General features: G+C 42.1%; 1 protein-coding gene and 1 pseudogene across 10 annotated transcripts in view; one reads left to right on the top strand and one right to left on the bottom strand.

Moving 5' to 3' along the window:
* Positions 1-20,447, top strand: part of ARHGEF9 (Cdc42 guanine nucleotide exchange factor 9) — a 202,995-nt gene that overhangs the window by 47,690 nt on the left and 134,858 nt on the right. For 5 of the 10 annotated variants that reach the window (XM_032330550.1, XM_032330554.1, XM_032330553.1 and 2 more), the window contains exon 2: positions 18,247-18,426. The exons of 4 other annotated variants lie outside the window; for them this stretch is intronic. In XM_032330550.1, the coding sequence (XP_032186441.1) occupies positions 18,247-18,426 (180 nt within the window). Of the gene's footprint in view, positions 1-17,700; positions 17,723-18,246; positions 18,427-20,447 lie in introns of those variants that run through there. One more of the 10 variants, XM_032330555.1, reaches the window with a different exon arrangement.
* On the bottom strand, positions 5,874-6,503 carry LOC116582799 (annotated as a pseudogene).

The raw sequence follows: 20,447 nt of genomic DNA, 5'->3' as shown, positions 1-20,447 counted from the left end.
ATTTAAAGAAATTTCTTTATATATGTAAATTTATTTTATTTAAACTCTATTAGCCAAATATAGTACATCATTAGTTTCAGATGTAGAGTTCAATAATTAATCAGTTGCATATCACACCCAGTGTTCATCACATCATCTACCCTCCTTAATGCCTATCACCCAATTACTCCATCCCCCTCACCCCCCTCCCCTCCAGAAAAACCTCATTTTTTTCCCCTATACTTAAGAGTCTCTTATGGTTGGTCTCCCTCTCTGATGACTTCCCAGGCTGAACTGTTTCTATTAACCCGTGGTTCTCAGGCCTGGCTGCACATTAGAATCACCTGGGAAGTTAACAAGACTAATTCCCAGAATCTCTGGGGGAGATCTGGTGAGGCCCTGGCATCAATATTTTTTAAAAGCTCCATGAGATGACAAGAATGTTCAGCCAGGGATGAGGATGACTGCTATATTAAAAGGAAATGTCAGATCAGCCCGAATCTAGCTTATCACACACATGAATAGGCAGGCTTTGCAGATGGTGAGATTTTATTCTAGGATTGTGGGGGCCTTGATGAATTTGCGGGGCTTGTGCCCACTCTAAAAAGGACTCAGTCCTAGAGAATGAGTAGTCTGGGGACCTATATGGATTTAAAATTATTAGTTGTGAGATGGTTTGAACCCTTTAGGAAAAAGAGCCCCTGTGCATTTGCTGTAATAGTGGGGAAGATCCTGTTCATTTTTGACTGACCTTGGGTAAATTACTTCTCCCCTTTGACATTTGGATTCCTCATCTGCAAATAAGATTAGGAGGATTAGTTGGTTTCAAAGATTTCTTCTGGCTCTAATGATGTGTGCTTACGTTGTGATTAATAAAAATGATCAAAATGATTAAGAATATTATTATTCAAAACCATCCGGTAATCCACCGATCCCTTATAGCAGATTTGGAATGCATAAGGTGATTTTGGGGGTAATAGACTTACCTTCCTAATTTTATTTGGCTTAAGTTTCTTCTAAAACACTCAACTATAGGTTGTATTCATTGAGCACACAGTAGTTGCCAGCAGGGAGGGGAGCCCTACAGTGAGCTGAGTGGCAGTGGGATGCCAGTTTGAGATTTAGCAGTCATTAAAAAAAACATGTTGTGTGGATAATTGAGAACTGCCTGTTATAGATAAAATATCAGTCTCATAGCTCTGGAAAAGGAGGATAGGGGCTGGCTGTTTTGACAGCCCAGGACTCCTTCCTGTGGTATTTTAAGTAGCTGTTTATTTAGTTAATACCAATATTGTTAATAAGAATTTTTATTTTAACAAATAAAGTTCCCTAGTTACTTCATTGGCTACTTCCAAAATCAGGAAGTGGTTGAGGAAACTGAGGCATAAAGAGATTAAGTGACTTACTCAAGGTCACACAGTTCAAGAGGTGGTAGTTCTTGACCCAGGCCCCTTGATACCACATCTTGCAGTTCTTCTTCCAGTGTAGCCTACATAGTGGACCCTGGTCAGTATATGGTCATGACTCAGAATTGAAGAGGTTCCACTAACATAGAGCAGAACTCAGGAGGAAGTTTAAAAGAAAGGAGAAACGGGCTAACCTGGAGGAAAAAGGAAACATTAAAGGAGGGATGTGTTTGAGGTAAGTTCTTTCTTGTCCTTATCATTCTTTTGTGAAAGTTTCCCCTGAGAAAAATTGGCCATTTGGTCTTTCAGCATCAAGGTTAAGCATTGGTAGCAGAGGAGAGGGAAACTAATGCATCCATAGCAGAGACAGTATATGGAAGGCAGACCTTCAGTAGGGAATAAAAACACTGGAAGTGGCCTTGGGGCCCCTGGAAGCAAGCCATGGTCCTGTTCCTACCTTGCTGCCAGAACTTGATCAAGGCCCTTCCCCACTAGGCCTCAGTTTCCATGTCATTAAAACTGAGGAGTGGATTCAATAGAAGATCCATGTTCTCAAATGAAATTTGAGCCAGAAACTTCTATATAGAACAGAAAAAAGCAGAACTCGTATGATTGAAATCAGCCTAGGACAGAGGTGAAGGACAGAGTCTAGAATTTCAGGTAATCATCTTGCCAGTGTAGACCTTAGTTAGTCACTAGGGGAACTGGGATTAGGAGAGCGGGGATAGCTCTGCCCAGTGCAGACAGACTGCTTGGAAGATGGGACAGCCCTGGGTGGGAGAGGAGGTTCAGGCAGAGATAAGAATACCTTGGAGATCGGCAGCATGCCTCTCCCTTTTCCATTTCCTATTTTACAAGTGAAACAATTAAGGGAAAAGGGACTTTTCCAAGATTTCAGTGATAGGCTTGGGATCCCAACCCCTCAAATCAGGACTTTATCCTCTGTAACCGCTACCTATGCTATAGGATGCTGGCTTAGTGCTCCTTTGGCTCTATCAGAGACCTAAATGCACCCTCAAGTCTGGCTGGAGAAAGCAAGCTGACACAGAAACTGGGAGAACAGTAGTATTATATAACCTACCAGAGGGAAGCAGGCCTGTCAGCAGACCTTGAGGTATCAGGCAGTGAGATGAGGCACAAAAGAGGAATCCTAGAATCTCCTACAGATTGCATTAGTTCTCCCGAGGGAGAGAGCCCTGGATGCAGCACTGTGTTGTGCAACCATCTACCCTCAGGGTGCAGAAGAGCTCTGGGAATAGTTCTGGCAACTCTTATCTCTCTACCTGCCTGCCTTCATTAGAGGAGGGGGAGCCATGTACCTTCATGTCCAGCTGGCTGCAGGAAGGATATGCTAAGAGCCCACCCTCCACCCCTTAGAATGTGGTGCCTAAAGACAGTAGCTACTTTTAGCTGTACCTCCCACAGCCTCTCTTCCACCCACTCTCTTCCTTCCTCCTCCTTCTGTGAACCCTGCTGGTTGGCAGGAGGGCTGGGCAGTAGTGGGTGCTTTGGTATTAGCAAAGAGGCAGACAAGGGAGAGCCAGGCATCCCTAGGAGTGGCTATGGTAGACCTAGTATAGTGGGAGGGCTCAGAACACACACAGAATTGAGAGACTGCTTTGTGGTTAAGGCCCAAAGGGAGTGGAGGGACTTACTAATTTCCTTTGCACTTGCAACCAGTGAGGTGTTTGTTTTTAAGAATATAGGTTGAACTGCGCAGGAAGGTTCAGGAAGATTTATTGAACAGAATGTACATAGACACTTTCTGTACTTGGGTTTAGAGAAAGACTTCTGGGGCTAGTGTTACTCACTTGATTCTTGACTCTCCTTCTTGAACATTGTTTTACACTGATCATTGGGTTTTACAGATTATCTCACTTGATCTTCTCTGTGGCCCTGTGAAGTAGGAAGGGCAGGGATTATCATTTTACAAATGAGAAAAATGAGGCTCAAAGAGTTATTGTCATATAACTGATCTGGGCTCAAGCTCTGAAGTTATAGTGCCATTTAACATCATTCCAGATAGCTATACCTTCTAGAAAAGGGGTATTGAATCTGTTCTTAATCTAATTCCTTCATTGTGGAAGCTGGGAAACTAGGCACAGAAAGAGAAAGAACTCATCCAAGGAAATACAGTATGTTTATAGTAGTACTGGAACTAGCACGTTGCCTAGTAAGGATGTGAGTTCCTGGACCCATGACTTACAAGCTGCTCTTGCCTTTCAGGGGTGGTGAGGGAAATCTGTATAGTGTGATGGGAAGCAAAGGGTCACTGAACTAGTAATCTATAATTTTTTAGCTCTGTGATCTTGGGCAAATTACTTAGCTTCTCTGAGTTAGTTTTCTTTTCTGCTAATTGGAGCCGAAAATCCCTGAGAACTCTCTGGGTCAGAAATCTCTATGTGTCTGCTATAATGGAGGGAACTGATGCTCAGTAGCCCTTTACAAAGGTTTTGTTAATGAAAGACATATGAATGATTTAAGAGAGCCTGCAAATGAACTCAGTCATTGGGTGACATTGAACAAATATCATTGTCTTTTTGCCTTCTCCATCACAGCATGAAGGATTTTTTTTTTTTTGCTTCCCTCCCTTAAAAGTATAAAAGTCCTATGACCTGGCTCATGTCTTGATTCCTTGGTGGAAAGCTGGATTTTTTTTTTTTTAATATAGGGAGCTTTCTTTTATTTACCCTCAGCTCCATCTCCCCTACCAGTCCACACACATGCTGCTATGAATAGCAGAGGAACGTTTTCTCTCCCTGTCTCCTGCAAAGCTAAAAGAAGAGCTTGGAAGAAAGCCAGAATTAACTGTGTTTTTATTTAGTGCCTTCTCAAGTCCATCAACCCAGAACCATCTAGGCACTTGGCAATTAAAAATCAATTCTTGGCCCCCAGTTTCTTGGCTAGGATTTGTGATGAGCATTACTGAGTTTTCATGATATGATTAAGAGTTGTGTTAGAAATTTTACAGGCTTTTGACAAATGACCTACTTAGGACAAATCAACATTTTCACCTTTGCCTACATCATTTTATCTGGAACATTCTCATGGCTCTAGGGGTCTAGGTGAGAAGATAAGGACCATTGTATAGTCCTGCCACATTGGCCTTTTCTCCACAATGCTATGAGGTGAGCAAGGCCAGGATTATTTCCCATTTTATGACTAAGGAAATCGAAACTCAGAGAATTGCTCATATTGACTCAGATCAGTGCTGCCTCTTAAAAGCAGTGGTGTGCAAGGAAGAGCTTAGCATGTTATCAACCCATCCATACCAAATGGGCAAGGAGATTGTTCTAAAGATGCCTTCTGTACTTTGCTTCTATCTAAGTCTTGTTATAAAAGTTAGTCAGTAGCAGATAGAACCAGGCAGATGTCACTGGATAATTCTGGCTAGATTAGCATCGAACTAATTGGCAATTCAGATACATCTATTTCACCTATGGTATGTCCCCTCAAATATCATATCATCCAGAGATGCATGAGAGGCCTTGCCAAATGCAGAAGGGTAACCCTAGATTTTATGCCCCTTCATGTTCACTTTGGAAGTTTTCTTTCTGTGAGGTATATTTGGGATACACATGTGGAGTACACTTTTACATTGACATGCTTGGAGCACATACATTCGGTTAGCCATGGAGTACACTCACACTTGGGCATACTCTCTACAGGCAGAGTATATACACAAAGATACACATGATGCATGATTATGCAAATTTATGTGTGTGGACATACATGAATGCATATAAAGCACAACTGCACACCCAGATACATATGGGGCATGCTGAGATGCACATTCAGATGTGCTCCTACCCCCAGGACATACACTCTTATTCCTGAGATACACTTTTAGGGAGTTACTTGAACAAACCACCCTCCCCACATGAGACACATTTGAACACACCTATGGTACACACTCACATGCCCCACACATCCCTGTGGGACACACTTTGATCCAGAACATATGCTACCCTTAGGACCAGCTTGTTGTCACAGTTTTCCAAATAGGTAGAACAAGGCAATGGCCCCATCAGGAATAAAATGGATGCTCAAGATGGTATGTGTTATAGCAGGGTCTTCAAGGCAAACAATGTTTACAACTGAACTCAGATGTTGAACTAATATGCAGATGGAGAAGATAAATTTGCAGTGATCAATGCAGAAAGATATCCAGCTCTTCCATCCCCAGTCTACTTAACAAATCACCATGGAATAATTTGATTTTGAATAATGCCCTAGAAAACATAAAGTAACTGGGTATTAAAGCTTATTCTTTTCTTAGGAATGAAGTAACAACTTGGCCAGATCAAGTGTTTTTAAGTTGTGGGAGGGAGGATGCATAAGGGGTACAAGAGTCCCAACTTCTCCTGTTTCAGTGGTGGGTAGAGAAAACAAACACATTCTTTTTTTTTTTAAACTTTCATTGTGTTATGTTAGTCACCATAAAATACATCATTAGTTTTTGATGCAGTGTTCCAATATTTTTTTTAGTTTTATTTGCATTTATTTTATGCAGAATTTACTATTTACTCCCGGGCTATAACTTTTTGTTTCTTCAGTTTGTTCTGGGATATCATTTTCTTCTGTGCAACCTCCTCTTCTGGTTTAAGAACAATCTGCTCTTTTTCAGTAAGGATCATCTCAGTGTGGCAGGGAGAGCTCATGTATGGGTTAATCCATCCATGAGCCTTGTAATTTCTATGCTGCATCTTAGGAGGGTGGTTGTTCATCTGGGTATGCTCAATGACCAGAGAATCTGCATTTAAACCCTTAAGTTCAGTATTACTTTCTGCATTTTTAAGCATGTGCAGTAAAAATTCAGTACTCTTTTGGGGGCACTGGCCCTATTTCCAACCCCACTGTTTGGCCTGGACACACTTCATCCACCAACTCCACCATTGTAGCGATGGAATGGCACAGGGGTGCCTGCTTCTGCAAACTGACATCTTTAAGATACTTGGTGATTTTTCAGATATGCATATCCTCGATTGCCTGGGCAGTTTCATGTATGTTCTTGAGGTTTGAACCTCTTGTTGTGATTTGTTAGGGTGTTCTGGGTCAAATGAATAGTGAGCCATTTTCAGAGATCACCCTAGGCCTCTTGAATAGCCACATTCTTAATGACCACAACCCTGCCCCTAGGCATAACAGCTTGAGCCATCTGGCCCCACTAATGAAGACCTGCTATTTTTAGAGTTTCTCAAGCTGGAAACCAGGTCGGGATATCCTGGGGAGGCCTTTCTGGCCTTTAATAATCAAAGGCTGGAGCTGAAAGGAGAGAATCCTAGACTGGGTCTGGATTGAATGTTATGAAGCAGTGAAGAGGTTAGAGTGTGCCAGGTTTGCACCAGCAAACAGCAGCAGCCTCAGAGTCTGAGCAGGATACTGTTGACTGTCACAGCCTTATGCTCATTTCTCAACTTTGGACTTGAGATCAAGAAACATGAATTCCAGTTACTATTCTGCAACTTATGGTGTGCCTCGGTCAGGTTTCCCTCCTCTGTCTGGCTCTTATTTGGCCTGTAGGTAAAACAGTCGGTATATCCCTCAGATGCTGGCAAGACTCAAAGAAAGAGTTGAGATAATGCTTTGCAGATGTACTTATTCTTTACCCACAAAGCTATACCTCCATCCCTAAACTAGTCTCACCCACTAACTACCAGGCCTGACCCTTCTCACAGTAGCCATAAAAAGAAAAGAGGGTTGAGGGAAGGAAACCTCATAGCACTGTTGTTGGGCAAAGTCATGCTGAAGTCACCCTCACCCTTACAGATACTTTTCAATGCTAGGTCAATCCTTTCTCAGAAAACAGGTTTGCAACATTTAGGTGATCATATAGTTTTGACTCCTTGGGAACCCTTGGCAGTGGGGAAAAGTGGAGGACATCAGGATCAAGGACTTTTTCCTGTACTAGGAAAAGCAAAGTCAGACCACCTGTACCTGCCACCTGCCAGAAGAAGCAACTTAGAATGGCAGTTCTGACCCGGGGAGAGTGCCTTATTCCATTTTGTACTCAGGGTCATTTCACCTGCTTTGCTGAAAGGGGGTGGGTCAGGAACTACACTCTGTAGCTGAAGTTCAGATTTCTCTTCACCCCATATATTGTAGGCAAAGTTCTTCTAAGCCTCAGTTTTCTGGTCTGTAAAATGGGCTTAATTATAAATCTCAGGATTGTTGGGTGCAAGAATTCATCATGGCAAAGGATAAGAAAAGTGCCTTGTAAAATGTTGAACATGTTTTGCTGCTATTTGGATTGTTAAGAATACATCCAGCTCATTATTACAGGTAGCTTAGAGGTAGTTCAGGAGCTTGTCTTTTCTTTATTTCTCACTCCTTCCCCGTGTCCTTCTTTTAAGCCAATATTGGCTCCATTTTACAGACGGGGATACTGAGGACTAGAGAAGGGAGGGACCAGCCTGATGATGTAGGATTAGGCAGTGGTGGATTCAGGGTTAGAAATCATGCTTTCAGATCTATATAGCTTCAAGCTACCAGCCAGAATTCCAGTGCTAAAGGAAGCTGCCAGTAGCAGCTTAAGTTAATATATGTTAAAAACTTAGGTTTGTCTCTGAAACATAATGGTGGGGGGGGTGGCTATCTGGGCCCCAGCCTTCCCCAGCAGTACCCTGCTTCCCCACAAAAGACACACTGACCTTTTGTCCATTCTACAGTAGCTCATGTCCTACTCACCTGTGGGTTAGAAGCTGTGAAGTAATGGAGAAGATGCTAAGCTGTTGTGAGAGGGAGTTGTGTTGCCCATTTAAGCTACTTCAGAAGAGTCCCTGAAGGCAGTTATCCTCCTTGGCTACTACCCCCACCTCCTCACAGCTTCCTGGGTACAGAAGCTTTGTGTGGCTGACCTGCATGAGGGTTTAGGTCAAAAGGTATCCGAGAAAATGTTTGAGGACCTTGTTCTGTGGAGTATTTTGCCAGCTCTTGAGGGATAAGATAGTGGAAATCCAAGAACCAAAGCTAGAAAATTCCCTTGAGACAGGCTGATTCTCACCTGGCCTTGATGTGGACATTACATCTCAGCTGGGCTGACTTTTTCTCATTTAGTGTTTTTCCTTGTACACCACAGACTCTTGAGCTGGGCCAGATTTCCTGGAGCCTTTCTAGATTGTTTATTTTTGCCTTTCTGAGCCCAGGACAGATACATTAAAAAAATTATGTTATGTTAGTCATCATACAGTAGTACATCATTAGTTTTTGATGTAGTGTTCCATGATTCATTGTTTGTATATAACACCCAGGACAGATACATTGAGACTGATTGGTGAGAGGAAGGAGATGGAATAATCTGTGGAGCTCATGCCTTGGTGCTGGGTATTGGGGAAGATGGCCTTTTGTGTCTTCTTCATCTGTCCTGCCACTAATACATTATTTTCCTATGTCCCCCTGATTGGCTGTAGGAACCTAACTGAAAGTGTTGTTTTTCACTTGTGCTGCTAAAACCTATAGGATAACTATGGTATGGTCCTTTCTAGGGCATTAGACAGTTTCTGGGGTGTGGAAACTAAAGGGAAAATGAGAGAGATACCTTCTGTTCTTCAAGTTTGAGAGACAAGGAGGTGAATAGGAAAGGATGAGCTGCCAAAGTCCTGCCAAGAAGCAGCCACACAGTTTCCCTAGCTCTCTTGACTCTAGACATGTCCTTTTTTATTATTCTATTCTTGAATAAGAAATACATTCCTGTGGTCAAAATCTAAAAGATACCAGTGGGTGTACAATGGTAAGTCTCCCTCCTGCCCCTCCCCTCCAGCCACTTGGCTTCCTCTGCGGAGGCCACCAGTGAGTCCTTCCACAGAAATGTTCTATGAATATACGAGCATGTATAGATATATTCATTTTCTCTTTTTTATGGTAATATATTCACTGTTCTATGACTTATTATACTTTGGATGTTCTTTGTCATGGAGAGCAGAGGTTAAGAGCACTGGTTTGATAGTAAAACTACTAGTGTTTTGGTTCTGGCCCTATGTGACCTCCAGCAATCACATCATCTCTTCAAACCTTGGTTTCTTCATTTTTAAGATGGGGATCAAATAAGTTAGTTTATGTAAAAACTTAGATTTATCTCTGACACATAGTAAGCAGTCAGCCATATTTTATTATTATAAGAAAAGCATTGTACTATGAGTCAGGAAATCTTGGTTCTCTTCTAGCCTCTGCTCCTGGGATAGCTGAGTGACATCCTTTGGCATCCTTTGGGATATTTTCTTATCTTTAAAATGTAAGGTCTCATTCCTACTCTGCTTGTCTTCTAGAGTTGCTAGGAGGATCCAGTGAGCTCATGAATATGAAATGATGTGAAAGCAACTTAGAAACTGTAATGTGCTTAAGCACATGGAAATGCTGCTACTTAACTCTTTTCATAGAAGCCCCTTTGGATAACTCGAACCCAGTGGCCTGAACTGGGTGGAGAAGGCATTGCCCTTTCTTCTGATAGTACAACCCAAAGGTCATTCCTGAACTGGAGCTCTATTCTGGGTCGAGATAGTTCATGGCAAAACTCAAGAGTCAAGTTTTGTCTTTTGACCTTTTTTAAAATCTCACTTCATCCCTCTTCTGAATTCTTTGTTTCCACATTTTCTTTGCCTCCTCTCTGTTCCTTTTACCTCCTTTCTGTCTCTTGTCAAAACCTGCTTATAGCTTATTTTCAAATTTTTTTATTTAAATTCTGGTCAGTTAACATATAATGTAGTATTGGTTTTAGGAGTAGAATTTAGTGATTCATCACTTACATGTAATACCCAGTGCTCATTATAACAAGTATCCTTCTTAATACCCATTAAATAAATAAATAAAATCTATAATAATCATGATGATAACAACAACAACAATAAGAAGAATCCACTGTCAGTCTCTTGAACATGACATAGAGTTAAGAAGAATAGGTTCAAGTTCTAGCACTGTACTGGTTGCTTTGTTCCTCAGTTTCCCTGGGCCTTCCTTCCTCTGCCCTCATCTCCTTCACCTAGCTTAAATAGTCAGAAGTTGTCTTGCATAAGCCTGGATGACCTACTTGAAGTTCTGTTGTTTCAAGCACAACTACTTTTTATTCAAACAAAGACCCAATGCTATCTCTCCTAGGCCTTGAGTGTGGGTCTGATTGTGCTTGTGTCCTCTTTGACAGCTTAAGTTGAGATGTTACATCCATCCCTCTGCCAGAAGGGAAGCCAACTCAGCCATTTTGTCCTCTGGTGCCTTGTCCAGTGGCTGCTCACCAAACACCCCTGCCATCCACCCATCCATTACTTACCATGTCTGCTGGAAAACCAGGATTGTGCTATACTCTGCTAGAGACATGGCCCATCCCTGAATAGGAATCATTGCTGACAGGGATCAAAGGCACTGCTTAGTGCTTTGGACAATGTCTTTTCTCTCACTGTGAGTCAATAGGCAGAGGGAAATCAGTAAGCCACTGGAAACCATCTTCTGCTTTCCGATGGGCTCTTTAAATGCAGATTTCCTTTTTGGGTTGTAAGGACTCCCTAGGAGGATATTACATTCTCTTTGAAAAGTCTCAGAGTCTTTGCAAATCTGTGTCCTGGGTGAGCATGCTTAATAGACTTCAAGGTGGTTTAAGTTGATTGAAATATATTTATTTTTCCTGTTCTCCAGATATAGGAGCAGGTCAAAATGCTCCTATAAGTGCTATTCCTGTTCTCACCACCTTAGAGCAGATGGCCATGTTTAAAGACCACATTAGAACCATTAGTTCTAACCTATCTCTCCCTCTGCTCCTCCCCCCACCTACAGCCCTCCTTCCCTTAGAATGTTTTAACACGACATCTGTCAAATTGATAAAAAATGACTTTCCTTTCTTCTCTCTGCCTTGCCTACCCACCCTCTAGCTGTGGTGTTTATGAATATGGAACTATACATGTGGGAGGCATGGAGGACAGATTCATCATGTAGTTCTAGCCCCCTCCCGCTCCCCTTCTGTAAACCTAGAGGATCCCCACCCCCACTGCTTCTTAGGAAATTTCAAGGCTGGCCTTCAGGTCACAATCCAAGAGAAGTTAAGGATCACAGGGCTGGTCCCAGTAGAACCACATGAAGTAATTCAAGAACCCAGGTTCAGAATCTTAGATAGGTCTAAGGAACCTCAGGGGTTGGGGTTTTTTTGGGCTTCCTGTCTCTTCCTTGGGTCTGGCCTGGCCATCTCTCAAGGTTTGAAGGCAACAAAGAGAAGCTAATGGGTGGCTGGAACTTAGTACCCATAGCAAGACAGCAAGTCCAGGAAGAAGATCACAATGCCCAGGGCAGGAATATTTTGGAGATGGAGCCCAGTCTGCCTCAAGAGACAGGAAGGGTCAGGGTAACCTCCAGTTCAAGAGGTATGCTTCTGACTCAGCTCATGGAGGGAGCATTGCTGAGTCATTGTTTCTTTGTTTATTTGTTTTACTAATAATTTGTCTCAGAATATTAGAGTCTGACTTGAATAGATTGACCATAGCTCTTGGAAATTGCTTCTAGACTACAGCATAGAGATATCATGCAAGGATTTTTCCATTAAGGCCACTGGGGACCTGAGGGCTGAAGATCAGGGCAGAGGTGGGAGGGAGTAGGAGTTCAAGAGAGCAGGTGCAGATAGCCTCTCAAGGTAGACTGAGAAGATTCTCCTGGACAAGCTACTGTAACTCCTTGGCTTGCCTGGAATCTAATACAAGGATAAGCCAGGAGACAGAGTTTCAGAGATTCTGATTTCTTCCAAATGATCCAGTGCAGTAAGAGAAAATTCTTGTATTTCAAACTTTGGCTCTAGTAAGTTTAAGACACTTGTTTCAATATGATGTATGATTCGTGATCACTTGGGCTGCTTTTTAGAAATTCTGTGGTGATTCTGAGCAGCAGGTCTGTGAACCACACATTGAAAGCCTTGTCTAATGTGTTCGAGACACTGGGGTGATGCCAAAAGATCCCAGAATAACTTGACAGTAACTACTATTTCCACTGTTTTGGGCATTCAAGCTGATGTTTATCAGATTGGGAGGTGCCCTGGGTGAGAGACTTCTCTAGCCAACAGGGGCATGCTTGATTGGTGGTCCAGAAACATGTCTTCTCGATCTGTCCAATCCTTGATCAATTGGTTGCATCTTCTCTAAAGGACTTATTTCTTCAACAAGACCAAATACTTAACATCATGAACTTTGGGGCAGTACCTGCATCTCACTGGGCCTGTCAGGTTGAGCTAGTGGCCAAAATTTCATTATCAGAACAGTCCATTGCTAAGGTCCAGACCAAGCAAGTAACTCTACTTCTTTCATATATGTTTGGTCACTTATAGCTAAGATCACATGTAATCTCTTTGGAAGAAGTACAGAAAGGTGTTATTCTTTGTCTGTAATGAGCGAGAAAATTCAGAAGCTTATCTTGGCTTCCCAAACTTTTAGGTCCTGACAGGTATGAGTCGGCTTGTGACCAAATACATATTGGACTTTGGTTCAGGTGATCCATCTTGCTCTTGCTGAACCTGACCCTTATCTAGGCTCACCTTTCCAAATCAAACGATCCAGCTGGGTTTTGTGTCTGCCAGGTGTTGCTGACACTAACCATCGGTCTTTTATTTTATTAAGATTTTATTTATTTATTTGAGAGAGAGGGAGGAGAGAAAGTGAAAGCATGAGCCGGGGGAGAGGTGAGAAGGAGAGGAAGGAGCAGACTACGTGCTGAGTGGGAGCCTGACATGCAGCTCGATCCCAGGACTCCAGGATCATGACTTGAGCTGAAGGCAGATGCTTAACTAACTGAGCCATCCAGGCGCCTCAGATCTTTCATTTTCTTAAAGTGAAAAATGGATGGTACAATGGGACATTGAAGGAAGCTGGTGCGCAGTGACTCACAAATCACACGAACAAAGTAGGGAAAAATGATCCTGTCATGAAAAGATGATATTTGCATACTTCCTTTCAGTACATACATTTATTTATTTATTTATTCATTTATTTAGTTATGGGTGATAGCAACATCCAGGTTAAAGCTGAAATCAGCCAGGTGTGAGTTATTAAGTTGTAGGGAAGAGAAAAATCAATTCTTGGGATTTAAAAAATATTCATAGTGGTGTTTTTCTTACCTGGCATCTTTTCTCCTTTCCCTGTTTTCTTTACCTGCCATCTTTTCTCCTTTCCCTGATGACCATCTTCAGCAAAACTAGCAGCCCACCCCACAAGCCACTTGGCCATAAATCCTATCAACAACAGACTGTCCTATAGACAACCTGGTACTTATAACATAAATAATTTTCTTAGCCCCATAGTATGTTCTGCAACCTGACAGAGATGCTAATTCTGTTGTTGTGATCTGAGAACATGCCTGATTTTAAGGCTCAGGTTGTAGAGACTAAAAACTGCTATGCATTATGAATTAAGCAGATTGTTTAGATCTTCCTAAGTGTACATCTGGTTGACAACTTGAATAAGTCCATATTGCCTTATTTTCTTCTTATCCTTCTTAAAAATTAGTGAAAGGGCAAAGGAAGAAAGAATACAAACTGGAGTCATCAGGTGAGGGATTAACAAACAGTCAGATGAAGATGACACAACTAGCAAGAGGCAGCCTAAATCTAGTGTTCCTGTACTTAACCATGGCTAAGGCTTTGTCTGAGTCAGAGGCACGGAGGTAAGAGTACATCTGCCTGCAAGAGAAACAGTTTGGCTAGAGTGGAAGGTCCCTGCCAGGGTAAAGATAAGAGTTGATCTGTAAGTGAGGCTTTGAAAGGTTGACAGGAGGGTTGTTACGGCTCTGGATAACTGGGATCCCACTTTTTTTGTATATTGGCAAAGCCTGGCATTGGGAGTTCTCCTTACATGACCCAAAATATCCTTTCTCAGATATACCAACCACTGAGGAAAACCTTTAGGTTAGGCAGGGAGCCCAACCTACAGGGTGGCATGGGGATCCCTGGGAAAAAAGAGACATCAGGAGAGGCAAGGATGAGCCTAAACTATGAAGGTCCAAGTGTGTATCTAAACCAGCAACATAGGCATCACCTGGAGACTTGTTTGAAATGCAACCTCTTGAGTCATGCTTAAGATTAACTGAATTAGGGGCGCCTGGGTGGCTCCGTCGGTTAAGCATCTGCCTTTGGCTCAGGTCATGATCCCAGGGTCCTGGAATTGAGTCCTGAGGCAGGCTTCCTGCTCAGTGGGGAGCCTGCTTCTCCCTCTCCCTGTGCCCCTGCCCCCAACTCATTCTCTTTCTCTTACTCTGCTGTTTCTTTCTCTCAACCAAATAAAATTTTAAATAGAGACCAACTGAATCAGACACTTAGACTTGGGGGTCCTGGTAATCTGTGTTTTAATAAGTCCCCCAAGAAGTCGAGAACTACTACTGAAAGTCATTCACAGGGTGGGCTGGTATCCCTGGAAAGAGAAACCAGCTGGGAGCCTTCTCTCTTTGCTTTCTTGGGGGAGATTGGCAAAAGCCAAGCTATAGACTTCCTCCTTTTCCTCAGGTTAAAGAGGCTTCAAAAAGGACTCCAGCCTAGCTTTCCATCTCTCCTTCCCCAACTCCCCCAACCCCTTCTTCCTAGCCTTTTCCAAACTCTACTACCTGTTTGCCATCAAATTCCCTATGGTCTTTACCTATGAGACTTTATGTAATCTCATTCCTCATTGCTCTGCCTCAAATGCCTTTCCTTCTCCCTCCCATATCTGTTACAATCCTACCCATTCTTTAAGGTCTATCTTCAGTGTCACATCACATGTTCTCTTGTTGTCTCCTTGATTTCCTCCCATTCAGTTTTATCCTCTGCTATTTTTTATATTCCACATGTGAGTGAAACCATATAATTGTCTTCCTCTGACTGATTTATTTCATGGAGCATAATACCTTCCAGTTTTAATTCACTTTTAAAACAACTCAGAGGATAGGCATGTAACATACCCTTATTTCTGCTTATATTTGTGATTGGAGACTACAGGAACCCCATACAGCTACCAGCCTCTTTCGGATTACTCTTCTCTTATGTCTGCACACATATCCATCAACTCTTTGTTCAATATTGTTTAACAGATAAAGAAACTGACTCAGTGGTACCATAATTTGTAAGAGCAGATACTCTAGAGCCATACTGTAGCTGCATTTGAATTATGTCTTTAATACTTATTGTCTGTGTAAATTTTGGAAAATTATTTAATCTCTCTGAGCTTCAATATCCTCACCTCTAAGATAGGAATAATAATACTATTTCCTCAAAGAGCTACTCTGAGGCTTTAATGAATTAATGTGTGTGAAGTTCATGGACTAGTGCCTGACATATAACAAGTACTCCATACTAGCTAATAACATCATCATCATTATCATCACACCTTTAGCAAGTAGCAGAGGAAGGTCTTAAATACAGGTGTTCTTTTCTACCTTCTCTATCTATAGTGTTACTTTCAGGAAAGCATGGTCTAGGAAGCTGGCCATCTGATGACTGCAGGCAAGTTCTCTTGCTATATTGTACCTGATCTATGAAATGGCTTAAGGGTGATAACCTTTAAAATGCTGTTTAGTTCTGATTGCTTTTGATTCCAGGTAGGCCCTGACAACAGGATTACCAGTTGGTTTATAGTCAACGTATCCTAGATTGTCCTTGTCTAGGGTATAGCTGAGCTCTGTGATCTGAGGGCTCAGGCAGATCAGCTGAACTAAATGGGGACAAGAATGAGCCCACTGCTGCCGGGAAAAGCCAAACATGAAGTTGCTAAAAAAGATGACCACTATAGAAAGAGCACAGGCAGTGCAATCAGCCTAGGGTACCTCAGACAGCATCACAGATAGCATCCTGATCTGAGGGCTGAACTGATGCCAAGATATGCTTGACCTTTGGTTAAAAAGCCAAGGTAATAGTTTTAAGTCACAGGCTTTCATGGTGCTGTGGGTTGGGGCTGTATGTACTTATTGAGCTCTAACAACACCAGTTGGAACCCATCTTTGGTAGAAGAGGGAATTTTTTTAATCAAGATTTATGTTATTAAGGCCAGCTACCAGCAATTCTCCACTGAGACCAGAACAAGAACAAATTAAATTTTAGTGCAATTGGAAGAAAGCAGGTTCATCATAAAACAAAACAAAACAAAACATCTCATAGGCAGGACAATTGGTGACTAAAGGTGGCTGTCCATATCTCTCTCTTTGTAGTTCTTTACAAATGGGAGTCATCTGGTTTCTGATATTATGGATGGAGTTCTAGGAGTTCCCTGTAGCATTGATAGTATGGTATCATGGGTATTAGAACACATGCAATCAGAAGGCCAGGCTCCATAATTTATTACTTGTATGATTGAACAAAGGACAGGTCACCTATCTGAGCCTTTTAGTTCCCTTATCTTTAAAATATGGGTAATAGTGAGGCCTAGTCATTCAGTAAGGATCAAGTGGTGAAGTAGATAGGAAAATACTTTATAAATAGTAAAGGATGAGATACTTGAAAGATAGTGTTATAAAAGACCCCATTGGAAATCTCATTTGCATCCGTGCTGAGGAGCTCCCAGTATGCCTTACCTAACCAACATAATTACTTAACTAAGTCAAAAGATCAGTACGTGGGTGTGTTTTCATATGTATGTAATGTGTTAATTTCATAACCATGGGTTATCCTCCAGTTGGTATATTGAAAGGCATACCTATGTAAGAGGATGCATGCTTCATATTCTTTCTCTGTTGTTTGAACTGTTTTGTCTTTGGTCTTGTGGAGCTACAGTTACCTTGGGGAATCAGTTCTTCCTCAAAGCAGACTGATAGAAAAATTGACTTCTAGAGAACATGTTCAGAAATTTAGTGCTAGAGAAAGAGTTCTTGAATCTTTTGCCTTGACAAGCCATATGTTCTTTGTCCTGGGATCTGTTTCTCCGAATGTCAGGAAGATTGATGGCCTGTATAGGTTGGAACCAGTTGGGGAAAAAGAACAAACAACACAGGGATCAGGATGGCAGCCAGAAACAGAGGCAGACTCTTCCTCCATCTTCATCACTATCACTGTGCTTAGACAAGTGTTATAAGTTTATGTGTGTGTGTGTGTGTGTGTGATGTGGTAATGGGATAGATGTCTTCCTGTTGTTTGCTGTAGCCCAGTCCCACTTGTCACAGACTTTAATGACCAGGGTTAAGATCTTTGCACAGCCCCTGCCTTGCTGGGTGATCATGCACTCACCCCTTAAATTCACTATGGCTCAATTATGCCATCCATCAAATGCAGGATTCAATCTAGACTCCTTATTTATCTCATAGAGTGGTGGTAACAAATCACTGAGTGAATCTGTGACAAGGTTGAGTTTCTTGGAAGCAAGGCATCATAGAAAGTCATATTCTTTCATACCCATGACCTCTCTGGATGGCATCATGTGTGGGTGAGAACAGGACACTGCAGGACTGGAGTCCATTGTGTGTGAGGAATGCCATGGTCTGTAACCCCTTGAGGGTGGGGTACAGTGGTGTTCAATAATGTACCACCAGCTCTCAATTGGTCAGTTCCAAGGAGGAGCAGGACAAGGGGGAGAACACAGGAAATTTAGAGCAAATATGTTTGAGTTTCATTTTAGCCTTTGATTTCAACCTCTTCACCCATTCCTGGCACTGAACTTTCTTTTTTTCTCTGGGGAAAATGCTCATGAGTAGGAATAAAAACATGAGGCCTGTGTAGTCCATATTCACATTCTGGGCCATTCCACCCACTGGCTAATGGAGAGTTGACAAGTATTTTTTGTCTTGTGGTCCAGTGGAGCTTGTGCTCCTAGTGCCATCTCCCTTTCCCCAACCCTTCACCACCAGTATGTCAGTATTTCCATAACTACTAGAGTTCTGTGGGTGGGGTAAGGGGCAGGTAAGGTAGCTAGCTGTGTGGACTGAACACATTCTCATTTTGTCTCCTAAGCTGATCACTGGAGATTCCATCGTTAGTGCTGAGGCAGTATGGGATCACGTCACCATGGCCAACCGGGAGTTGGCATTTAAGGCTGGCGACGTCATCAAAGTCTTGGATGCTTCCAACAAGGATTGGTGGTGGGGCCAGATCGACGATGAGGAGGGATGGTTTCCTGCCAGCTTTGTGAGGGTGAGTGTCAGCCTTCACTCTCCTCTCTCTTCAGCCTTCACTTTCTTCTCCTGTCTCCTTGGCTACCTACCCTTGACTTTCCCCTCTCCAGCCTTTGTTCTTCTCATTTCTCTCCTGGTGGCTCCTCTCACATTTCCTTTCCCTTTTTTGGTCTTTTACCCAAGACATGGGCCTCCTTTAATCTTTCCCCTCTAATTTTGAGTTATTTTCTTTTTTTCTCTTTGATTATTTTAACAATACCCATATTTGTCTGTCTCCTGCCTCCTACCTGTTGTGACTTTATACAAATCACTTCCCTTTTGGTCTGGTTGGTTTTTGAAGACTCTTTTAATCCTATATTGCTGTGAACTTACATTTTTTATCTCTCTTCCTTTCTGCTTTTATTATTTTCCTTGTCTCCCCTCTTTTGTTCTTTCTTTTTATAGATCTCTCTCTTCCCTTCCCCTCCCTTCTCACTCCCCTCTGCCTCCTTTGCCTTCTTTTTCTTATTTAGGGAAGTGTGAATACCCCCATGTGTTGTCTTCAGCTGTTAATATAAGACTGTTGGCTCCCTACCCTCTCAGGGGCTACAGTTTACTGATTGCAGATTTTACATTGAGTCAGGTGTCTGGGATCTAAAATGTGTTGAGGGTGGGAAGCAGGCAACTTGATAGTGCTTAAAAGACCTTGGCCCTTTTGACATTGTGCCATGAAGAACCTGGCCTTTAATGGAACAGGCTCTTGAGAAAGGGCTCCTTAGCAGTTTCTGTTTCCTCTAGGTCACCAATTGGCAAGATACTACAGGGTAAGAGCACTGGCCTGGCATCCCAGCTCTTACGAATTATGAGCTAGAATCTGTTCTTTGATATTTGTGAGCTCTGATTTTCCCCATCCACAAAATGGTGTTGATAGTTCTTTAATCCCAGTGGATATCACAATGAATGAGATCATGCACATGGAAATAACTTTGTAGCAGTACAAGTACCCGAGCTACATCAGGATGTCTTATGATCATATTTACCATACCTATCATCTTTTGTTAGTATCTTCTGTAGGATACCTGATGTCAAACAAAAGATGAGAGTAGTTTGGGCTCTTGGAAGATGAAGGGCCTCAAGACTACAATGATGATATTGTGACATGAGTGAAGGAGCAGATTATTTGAAATCAGAGAACCTGAAAGGCAATATCACCTTTCCTACTTCCCAGCTCCTTGGTTTTTGGCAAGACTTAATTCCCTGAACCTTGATTTCTTCATCTGAAGAACAGGGATAACAGACTTTTTATGATGATTAAATGAGATCACATAGGGGAGTAAAGTATTTAGCATAGTGCTTGTCACACACTGGGTACTTGGCAAATAGTAACTTGCTCATTATTACCACCACTACTTTATTAGTCCCAAAAGGTCTATGTATCAAGGCTGGCCTTAATGGTTAAATGAGACCTCTTTCCTTGGAGGACTGTAAACCCAAGAAATACTGTTATCTGGTTAGAATGATTTAGATGAGGACAGTACTTAGAAGCAGAGGGATGGACAAAATGATTTCTCATCCTCTTCTGTCCTGGGAATCTCCTAATGAAATATCTAGTCCTTTTTCTTTTACCTATGTGGCATCTTCCATCTGAGTCTTCAAATGTTATCTCTGTCTTAGCTCAGCCTTGCTGCTTGATGAATTGGTCTCAGGGGTAGTCAGAAAGAACACATCAGTAACCATGGCCCTTTGGGATGAGTGTGAGGTCCTATAAAGAAACAGCTTGTGTATCTTGGGCTAACAGATCCTTCTTTAAATGGAGGACTAAACTGTCATTCCAATCCAAATGTATTTCACTTTCTGTGGAATGTCATTTAAAAAATTATTTATTTGAAAGAGAGAGCACAGGCAGAGAAAGCAACAGAGGGAGAAGGAGAACAAGGCTCCCCACTCATCGGGGATCCTAGGACCCTGGGATCATTACCTGAGCCAAAGGTAGATGCTTAACTAACTGAGCCACCCAAGTACCCCAAAATATCATTTTTATAATAAACAGTAAATCAAGGG

The sequence above is a fragment of the Mustela erminea genome, chromosome X (assembly GCF_009829155.1).
Source record: "Mustela erminea isolate mMusErm1 chromosome X, mMusErm1.Pri, whole genome shotgun sequence".
In the NCBI taxonomy this organism is placed as follows: Eukaryota; Metazoa; Chordata; class Mammalia; order Carnivora; family Mustelidae; genus Mustela; species Mustela erminea.
This window is presented reverse-complemented; position numbering and strand designations above follow the sequence as displayed.